Genomic DNA, 11,013 nt, shown 5'->3' on the forward strand with positions numbered 1-11,013 from the left:
TGGGGGAAAGGGGAGAAATAATGTTAATATGCTTGGCTGTCTTTTGAATCTTGGTTTTCCTTGCATTATATTATAAAATAGACACTGGAGGCGGAGAGAAAGGAATAGCCAGAAATACCATAGAAAAGCTTGTAAGTCTTCTGCCAATAACTGATTGTAATACTTAAAATGGGGCTATAATGTGCCCTGTGAAGGAGGCTTCCTGTGGAGCCTCTGCTTTACATAAGACTAAAAGTGGAATCCTGAACCACATCCAGAATCTTCAGAGGTGGGAAATTTCCACTTGAAAGGATGAGCAGACCAGCCTGAAGCAGCTAGAAGAACAGAAGATACTTCTTGAAAGAAAGACCTACGAGAAAAATACAAAACAATATACACAGACTGACTGTTATTATAAGACCAAGCAAGGTGCTTACCCAGGAGACATCAAAGCAGGTAGCCGGGTCCCTCAGAGCAAACACCCCCCCACCAAGATTAAGACTCAGTGGGAATACACGCTCTGATTGGTGACCACGTTCGTCACCAGTAAGGGGAAGTGAGGGGAAACCAGCAATGAAGCTGCAAGCAAAGCCCTAAAATATTCAATAGACTCCTGTGAAACCCGGAGGAGACCTGGTTGGCTAGCAGTGTGGGAAGACCTGGGGACTACTGGGCCCAGAGTCAGTGACATATCCACAGAGGACTAGAGTGGAGAGTGAAGCGTCCAGCTGATAAGAAGATAGGGCATATGCACAAGAACACCCACACTTGCAGATAATACCCACTTAACATGGCTTTAATGACTGGATGATCAAAGCTCAACTAGAAGAAGAAATAGGAGGAAAAAAAGAGTAATCTGATACAATTTGATGAACCTGACCTACACCTATGGATGCGTAGCTCAAAAGAGGGAATACATCTTTACAGTGAGGATCATTCCTACCCCCCTCAATACACAGGGTAGACAGGGATGGGCAACCTGGACATTGACTATCCAAAATGGGGATGCTACAAAGGCAAGCAGTGACTGGCTTACAAGCTTTCAAGAGGGAGCCTAGATCCTAGGGCATGGAAGAAGGCAGAAAATACACTGAGTAGTATTCAATCTGTCTGGGCGGGACAGATGAAAGGAGATCAGGATAATACTCTTGTGATACAATAGTGAATAATTACCATCAGGACTGATTGAGAGTGTTGGAAATGTAAAGGCAGAAGTTTGTAGCAAAAGGAGGAGACTGGTTGACTTTGCAGGCTAGGAGTGGAGGTCCCAGGGACAATCGAGGGAAAAAAGCAGAGTATGAGACCCTACCCAGAGAAACAGTGACACCAGAGATGGAGGCAGAGACAATGACGTGGAAGAGATGCAGTAGCTGGGAATTCTAGACCCAGACAGGGAGAGGGGCTGTGTGCTGAGTACCAGGCAGCAGGCTTGCAGGGCATACCCTTTGGTTGACTGATAATGTATGGAGGGGACTGCAACCAAGGTAATGTAACAATATACGATTGTTGTTGTTTTTATGTGCTGTGGAGTCGGTTCAACTCATAGCAACAGGGTTTTCTGAGGATGTAAATCTTAATGGAAGCAGAAAGCCTCATCTTTCTCCCATGGAACAGCTGGTAGTTTCGAGCTGCTGACCGTGAGATTACCAGCTCAATTTGTAACCACTAAGCTACAAGATCTCCTTAACAATATACAATAGGATGAATGTAAAGCTAATGTTCTTCCATGTAAACTACCACATAATTCACAATAAAACATAAAAAAGAAAATGTTTCTAATATAAGTGAAGCATACACATTTTTTTCTAGTATGTCTAACTGATGTAAGTATTTAGAACAAAAGAAAAGGCACTTAGTACTGAAGCTTTATAATCAATGTAATGAAAACTGCACTGTAATATGAAACATCTCTATTAAAATAGGTCAAGTAAATAGAACAGTATGTTTTAAAATTCCAATTAAATGAGGAGAAAATATAAAATTATAGAATAAAATGCAATTAAGAACAGTTAGATTCAATTTAATGGTAAAACGGATTTAAAGAAAAGAAAAGAAAGAAAGTAGTTTACCCCCAAAGAAACAAAGGAGAAGTTATTCTCTCAACTGTGGAATACACAGACCTAAAGAACTATTAAATGAATTTGTTGTTAAATGTCATTGAGTCAGTTCCAACCCATTGCAACCCTGTATAGTGTTTCCAAGGAGCAGCTGGTGAGCTTGAACTGCTGGCCTTGCAGTTAAAATGACTTTGCACTCTGGCGCATTAACCCACAGCGCCACACGAGCACAACTGTAATAAAAATGTGGCAAAAGTATACAACTAAATGCAAAACATAACACTGACAACAGGGACATATTATTTAACCCATAACAAGAAAGTGGGCTATTTGGAAAATATATTAAATATTACTGATAAATTAACTGATCTCTTATGAAGCTCCGGAAATCACCATATCTATACCCTAACAAAGGAGCCCTGGTAGCGTAGTGGTTACGAATCGGGCTGTGAATCGCAAGGTCAGCAGTTCAAAACTACCAGCTGCTCCGCGGGAGAAAGATGAGGCTTTCTGCATCCGTAAATATTTACAGACTCAGAAACCCTGTTCAGGATCGCTATGGGTCGGAACCGACTTAACAGCACTTAACAATAACAACGACATACCCTACAAAATAACTAACCTGATTATCTCTCTTCTCAGCTAAGATATAAGTAATGTCAAGGAGCATTCTATTCCAAAGATGATAAGCATATCTGGCCATAACTGCCTTGAAACTGTTCAAGCACACAATCTTTGCAGCAGAGGATTAAACGTTCCCGATCATTTTTATCTAGTCCCCACTTTTCCTGCAAAGTGAATAAAAATGATTATCTTTCAATCTACCCTTGGGGACACAGAAAATAAATTGACAAAGAAGAGGGCAAACATGAGAACAAAAAATATGGTTAATTACCATAAAGGCTGGAATTAATGTTCTCAACAAGCCCTCTGTGCTTTGTTGAAAGGTGGGTAACTGATAGGTTTCACATTTTAAGAAATGGAGACTTAGAAGATGAGACATTTGGAATTATAGTAAGTTTCTGAAGTTTTCTTGATTTTTAAAAAACAGCAAAACTACTATATGAATCACTTGTTTTCCTTGATATCTGATTTTGAAAAAGAATTTTAAATTAAACTAGTTAGATGAGACCCCCCAAAAAAGTAGAAGCAAAACGGCACTTAACAAGTAGTTTAAAAAGCGATCAAATATTTTTAAAAGCAAAAATAAATTTACAAAAAGAAATAACACTAGGTAAATGAGCTATGCAACTCAAAAGGAAAAGAATAAAAAAGCATATACAGTAAGAATTAAGATAAAGAGGTACAGTAAGTTATATAATAGAAAAGAGTATTTACAAATGGATCATAAATGCAATATAATACAGCAGTACCTCATTTAGATGGTGGGGGAGAACAAATACAAAGGAATTAAAGCTCTCTTCATAAAATCAAAATAATGGTCTAAAGAATCAAAATATCCTATATAAACTATTGCTCGTGTATTCTTAAAAATAGCATACAGCATATTTTATCTTTAATACAAAATGCAGATTTCTGACCAAAAAGGTGCAGATAGCTATCTTCAGAGTAGATAACAATTTTTTCATATTGTCTTCTGTTATGAGTTATTTAACAATCTTATCAGAAGGATAGGATCTAAAATATGCCTTCCATAGTTTACTGCTTCACCTCTGTTTTCATTGTTTCACTTTCTAACTTGGCCAATGAAAAATCATATAATAATGTTTCTGTATCAAAATAAGTTCATTAATTTCAATGACAGGAATGTTAGCTATTCAAAAGCAATTTTTATCTTATGTGTACAATCTGTTGTTTATTTCAAATAACCAAGCATCTGATAATCAACTAAATGAGCAAAACTGTATATAGAAAGAAGTAACATAAAAAGGAAATTGAAAATAAGAAAAAGGAATATAAAATTACAAAAGGATACTAAAAGTCATTAAAAATATATATATATATATACAAACAAGATTTTAAAAAAAAATAATAAACAACAATTTTACAGAACTCTATTATGGCATAGTACGATAATTCGATGGACTGCAGCTACTCCTTGGAGTTGTTATGAGTCAGAACCCAACAACAACAGCATAAAGAAAAGTATTAATTGGATACAAGAACTCCTTTATCTAATATAAGGAGGAGAGTACTCTCAAAACACAGAAAAAAATGTTTGATTTTTGATCTGTACAGACTTTTTTCCCATAATAAATGGCATTTTTAATTTGAAAATATTGTGTAAAACACATACCTATATTCCTTTTAATGTGGAAAAGCACATGGCACCAAAGAAAATAAAGTGGTTCATGTTTGTTTCATATAATTGAACTGTAAAAATAGTATGTTGTCGTTATGTGCCAAGGAGTCGGTTCCAACTCATAGAGACCCTGTACAGGGTTTCCGAGGATGTAAATCTTTATGGGAGCAGAAAGCCTCATCTTTCTCCCGCGAAACAGCTGGTAGTTTCGAACTGCTGACCTTATGGCTGGTTCGCAGCCCGATTTGTAACCACTACTCTACCAGAGCTCCTTATATGTGTGTGTGTGTGTGTGTGTGTGTGTGTGTGTATATATATATATATCTACTAACATACATTATGAATGAATAAAAGTTGTCATTTTAATTAAGCACAGTTAGAGCAGTGAAGAAAAATAGAGTAACTGCTAAATTAACAAAATTACCTTACCTGACTGAGTATTCTAGATAATTCTACAATGATGAAAGTAGAAACGAAAACTGCAGTCTGTTCTTCAGGAATCACTAGCTGGAGGCATTATGATTATATGCATGATTACGGTGCTTCTTAAATAAGGTAACAGAGACATTCTTTCTAGTTTAGCAAAAAAACCAGGGAGAATGTCTCTACTATCCTATTACTTTATGGAATTATTTATCTCAAATACATAGAGAAATATTTACACACATCGGAATAATACTTGAGCAGGCAGTAAAGTAATGCATTCAAAGTGGAAATAAAATATGGTAGATTTGGGATTTGAATTACTATTATTTGAATTGATCAAAAGATATGACCTAGTAATCACATTAATTTTCATTGGTTATAAAATACAGATATAGGAAATAACTAAAGAAACATACTAGTGACAATGTCCAGAAGGTTTCAATTTTCATTAGCAAATCTATTAAATGCTAATTTAATAATTACCAAAATAGGCATACAATTTACCCAAATAGCTTAAAAAAAAAAACTATTCAGATGGATTTTAGGGAAAACGTTATTTTTCAAAAGCAGATGACTAATTTATATTAGTAGCTAAAATTTTTAAATTAGAATGAAACACATTTAACAAAATTAAATGAAAAGGAAATAAAATGTTGACTTACCAGCAAGGGTACTTGTATGCCTAAAAGCTCTGACCTGGGAGTCTGACAAACCAGTCAAAAGGGAAATTACTGTGTCCATCATATACTCATCATAAATTATGCTATATTGACACTGTCGAATAAGGACTCCAATGAATTCACAAAAGTTTGAACGAAATTTTTTCCACTGGGGTCCAGGCATGGTAAGGGGGTAATCACCACTGTCCTAAAAGGGGGGGGGGGGGGGGGAGAAAAAGAAAAAGAAAGAAAATACTAAGTTGGAAATATGTTACGTTTGATCAAAGTTTTGCTCTGCAGGATAAGCACTGCTAACCACAGTGTTGGCAGTTCAAACCCACTAGTCACTATGAAGGAGAAAGATGAGGTTTTCTGCTCCCATAAAGATATGTAGCCTCTGAAACCCTACATACAATATCTATGAGTCAAACTCAGAACCAACCCAAGAGTACTTAACAACATTTGTTAAGAGGTGTTTAAGTGGTGTAAAACATTTGCAACTAAAAGATTAATGTCTCAAACCCACCTACTGGCCCTCTGACATAAACACTTACCAACCTGTAAGTGTGTAACAACACAACCAATCTGTAATGATGGCACCCAAGAAAACCATAGTAATTCATCTATAACACAGGGTTTGCCATGAATTGAACTGACTGAACAGTAATAGGTTTATATTATAGTTACCATTTTTTTCCCAAAGTAGATGAATGTGAATAGAAATATAAGGGAATGTTCACAGACATACTGACTGCATTCACCTATGTTATTTTGATCTGCAACTATTTAATTCTTAAAGTACTCAAATTATTATTTAAAACCAGCAATCACATCTCACTGTTTCACTAAGCCTTTGACTCAAAACAAAAGTTCTAGTTTTCTAATATCTGGGTCTTAGTTGAGATAATTTATAGTAGAAACTAAAAGCAAATTAAAGTTGTGGTTTTTTTTAATTAAAGAAGTTTTAAAGAAAAATAGCATTTGCCACTGAATTTACATCAAACCACTCAGTATAAATGTTACATGTTGCAGTTAGGTGCCAGCAAGTCAGTGCAGCCTCACAACGACTTTATGTACAACAGAAAGAAACACTGCCTGTAGCTGGTTGAATCCAATGTTGCAGATAGACCATATCAATCCATCTTGTAGAGGGTATTCCACTTTTTCACTGACCCTCTAACTTTACCAAGTAGTATGATGTTCTTCTCAAGGGAATGATCCCTCTCATGATAAGAACAAAGTACAAGAGATGAAGTCTTTCTAGCCTTGTTTCTAAGGAGCATTCTGATTGTACTTCTTCCCACACAAATTTGATCATTCATGGCTGTCCATGGTCTATGTTCAGCTTTTGAAGTGTATAAAGCGAATAAAAACACCACAGCTACAGTCAGGCACAAGGAGCTCTGGTAGCGCAGTGGTTACGAATCTGGCAGCGAATTTTAAGACTGTGAACCTCAAGGTCAGAAGTTCAAATCTAAAAGATTTACAGTCTCGGAACCCTGTACAGGGTTGCTATGAGTCGGAACCGACTCCACAGCACATAACCACCACCACCACAGTCAGACACACCTTAGTCCTCAAAATGACATCCTTGATGTATATATTACACTTTAAAGAAGTCTTTTTCAGCAGATTTGTCTAATACAATATATATCATCTCATAACTGTGGTTTTAACTGGCATTGACTATGGATGCAAGTAAAATGAAATTCTTAACACTTTCAATTTGTTCTCCATTTATCAGGATATTTTTCACTGGTTTAATTAAAAGGATTTATATATATATATGAAGAAACCACACAGAAAGATATAGTCTTTGATCTTCACAGTAAGGGCTTCAAGTCTTGTTTTCTTTCATGGTGTATTCTGAGTATCACAGATTGTTACTCTTCCTACAATCCTGATGTTGTGCTGCTCTTTATATAGACCAGTGTCTCTGATATGCCCAGCATATAGATTGAATAGTATGGATACAACCTGACATACACGTTTCCTTATTTTAAACCACCCACATCCCCTTCTTCTGTTTGAACTAATACTACTTCTTGGTCTGTGCACAATTTGCATGACCACAATTAAGTGTTCAGGAATTCCCATTCTTCACATTGTTTTCTAAAATTTGTTATGAGCTGCATGTCAAAGGCCTTTGCCTAGCTAACAAATGCAAGTAAACATTGGGTACTCTCTGCTTTCAGACAAGAGTTATCTGACATTATCAATGATATTTTTCATTCCACATTTTCTTATAAATGCATCTGAATTTCTAGTAGATCCCTGTTGATGTACTGCTACAGTTTTCTGAATCCTGTAAAACTTTGTTTCACATAGCACCTTTGAATAATTTCGTTACATTAAAATTTTTTAATAAAAAAATTATAAACTATAACATAATTATTGTTGCTGTTGGTAAGTGCCATCAAGTTGGTTCCTACTCATAGTGACCCTATATAGGGTTTCGAGAAGCAGCTGGTGAATGTGAACTGCCGACCTTGCAGTTCAACCCACACTTGCAGTTCAATGTATAATCCCACAGCACCACAAATCAGAGATCTAAAGTTAACCTTGCATATCTGAAATTCCATTGTCTTCTAATTTTACCATGAACTTTTCTCTTAGGTTTACATAGTAAAATTATTAACTTCTATTTAAAAAATTATAATGTGGGATCTAGGTATCAAAAGAATGCCATCATGTTTAAAAAGGGAACCCGAAAGTTGAAGCCAGCTGGTTGTTTAAAACTCTGAACTTAACATTTTGGTAAAGAAAAAGTTAACTCCCAAGGAATTTTGTGAACATTCCGACATAAAATCTCAGCTAGAAAACTGGGTACAAGAGTAAGAAACAGAAAACACATATTGAGAAGCGTTTGGCACTCATAATTACATTCCAATAGAAAAAGTTAATGATGGATATAACACTAGTGTTAGATAGCTCACAGTGCCTCAAAAGATTAAGAAAAAATAAAGGGGCTAGATGAATCTCTCCAGTCCATCAGACGAGGAATATGGGGATGGACTGGAGAGCAAAGATTCTTTAAGAAGGTACACCTCAGAAGACATCATGCTGCTTCTCCATAACAAAAGTCCATAATGGCATGTATGCTTCCTTTACCTTTATAGCATCTGAGTAATTCAACCTTTAAAGTGCTATACAACATTTATGCCCTACCACAAGTTAACAAAAAGAAACTATTCCATCTAAGTGGCCCAATATGAGGTGAAAGTTACGAGAAAAGACTAATCCTGAATATATATTCCTGAACACAAGGTATAAATGAAGCAAAAATATAAATAATGTAAAAAACTCCAGAAATCTAAAATATCTTAACTAAATATTGATAATGTGAAGGTAAGAATAATTAATAGTTTGAGTTACAATATAGGCCTGTAAAATAATATACAAGTACAAGGGGTCTTTTAAAATTCCCCACAGAAGTTCCATCAAGGTCAAGACACTTTTGTAAGTAATGTCATTAAGCCCATTCCTAAAGACCTGAGGATACTGAAATTTTAAACCATGTCAACACAGTCTTATAAGCAGATATTATCATTCTTTGGTTCTCTACAAAGTAATCAAGAAAAAATCTTGAGCTCCCTAAAACAACAAACAGTTACCATGACCTTGTTTTTGAAAGGTCCACTTTTGCTTTGATTGGACAACTTCTTCCTCTTGTTGTTGTTGTTAGGTGCCATCAAGTCGGTACCAACTCATAGCAACTTTATTCACTGCAGAACGAAACACTGCCCAATCCTGGGTCTATTGTTGCCACACTTGAATCCATTGATGCTTCCACTTGGCCAATCCATCTCATTGGGAGGGTCTTCCTGGTTTTCTCTGACCCTCCACCTTACCAAACATGATATCCTTCTCCAGCGACTGGTCCCTCCTGATAATATGTCCAAAGTATGAGAGGCGAAGTTTGCCCATCCTGCCTCCAAGGAGCACTGTGGCTACACTTCTTCCAACACAGACCTGTTGGTTCTATGGGCAGCCCACGGCACTTTCAATATTCTCCTCTAACACCATAGCTTAAAAGCATCAATTCTTCTATGCTCTTCCTTATTCACTGTTCAGCTTTGGCATGCATATGAGATTACTGAAAATACCATTGCTTGGGTCAGGCGCACATTCTCCTCAAGCTGACAACTTTGCTCGTCAATGCTTTAAAAAGGTTTTGTACAGCAGATTTGCCTAATGCAATATGTCGTTTGATTTCTTGACTGCTACTGAGTGTTGATAGTTGAGCCAAGAAGAATGAAGTCCTTGACTACTTCAGTCTTTTCTCTGTTGATCAGAATGTTGTTTATTGGTCCAGTGGTGAGGACTTTTGTTTTCCTGACACTGAGATGTAATCCATACTGAAGACTGTGTTCTGTGATCTTCATCAGTAAATGTTTTAAGTCCTCTTCACTTTCAGCAAGCAAGGTTGTATCATTTGCATATTGTAGGTTGTTAATGAGTTTTCTTCCAATACTGATGCCATAATTTTCTTCATGTAACCCAGATTCTCGGATTATTTGCCCAACATACAGGTTGAAAGAACACAGCCTTGTCTCACAGCCTTCTTAATTTTAAACCGTTCAGTGTTCCCATGTTCTGTTCGAACAACTGCCTTTTGGTCCAGGTACAGACTCCTCATGAGCACAATTAAGTGTTCTGGAATACTCATACTTCGAAATGTTGTCCATAGCTTGTCATGATCCACACAATTGAAAGCCTTTGCATAGTCAATAAAGCACAGGTAAACATCTTTCTGATATTCTCTGCTTTAAGCCAAGATCCATCAGACATCAGCAATGGTAACCCTCGTTCTACGGCCTCTTCTGAATCCGGCACGAACCTCTGGAAGTTCTGTCAATGTATGATTGCAGCTGTTTCTGTATTACCTTTAGTAAAACTTCACTCTCATGAGATACCAAAGAGATTGTCCGACGATTTCCACATTCCGTTGGGTCACCTCTCTTTGGAATGGGCACAAATATAGATCTCTTCCAATCAGTTGGCCAGTTAGTGGTCTTCCAAATTTCTCGGCGAGATGAGCGAGTACCTCCTGTGCCGCCTCACTTTCTTGAAAGATTTCAATTTTTATTCCATCAATTCCTGGTGCCTTGTTCTTTGCTAATTCCTTCAATGCACCTTAAACTTCTTCCTTCAGTATCAGTGGCTCTTGATCATATGCTACCTCTTGAAATGGTTGAACATTAACCATTTCCTTTTGGTACAGTGCCTCTGCATTCCTTCCATCTTCTCTTGTTGCTTTCTGTATCATTCAATAATTTTCCCAGAGGATATTTCAATAACGAAAGTCGATGCTTGAATTTTTTCTTCAGTTCCCCCATTTTGAGAAATGCTGAGTGTGTTCTTCCTTTTTGATTTTCTGATTCCAGATCTTTACACATTTTATTTTAATATGTGGCTTGATCTTCTCGAGCTGATCTTTCAAATTTTCTGTTCACCTCTTGGACCTCCTCATTCATTTGCTTTTGCATCTTTACACAGGACAGAAAGTTTCATTGTCTCTTCTGACATCCCCCTTTGACCTTTTCCTTCTTTCTTGTCTACTTTCTGACTTTTTGCTTTCTTCATGTATGATGTTCTTGATGTCATCCCACAACTCTTCTGTTCTTCG

General features: G+C 36.6%; 1 protein-coding gene across 2 annotated transcripts in view; it reads right to left on the reverse strand.

The window, feature by feature from the left end:
• STAG1 (stromal antigen 1) overlaps nt 1–11,013 on the reverse strand; it is a 469,676-nt gene that overhangs the window by 284,937 nt on the left and 173,726 nt on the right. For both annotated transcript variants that reach the window (XM_006846604.1, XM_006846603.1), the window contains exon 6: nt 5,388–5,592. In XM_006846604.1, coding sequence (XP_006846667.1) covers nt 5,388–5,592 — 205 coding nt within the window. The remainder of the gene's footprint in view (nt 1–5,387; nt 5,593–11,013) is intronic.

Source organism: Chrysochloris asiatica, unplaced genomic scaffold (assembly GCF_000296735.1).
Source record: "Chrysochloris asiatica unplaced genomic scaffold, ChrAsi1.0 scaffold00028, whole genome shotgun sequence".
NCBI classification, from domain to species: Eukaryota; Metazoa; Chordata; class Mammalia; order Afrosoricida; family Chrysochloridae; genus Chrysochloris; species Chrysochloris asiatica.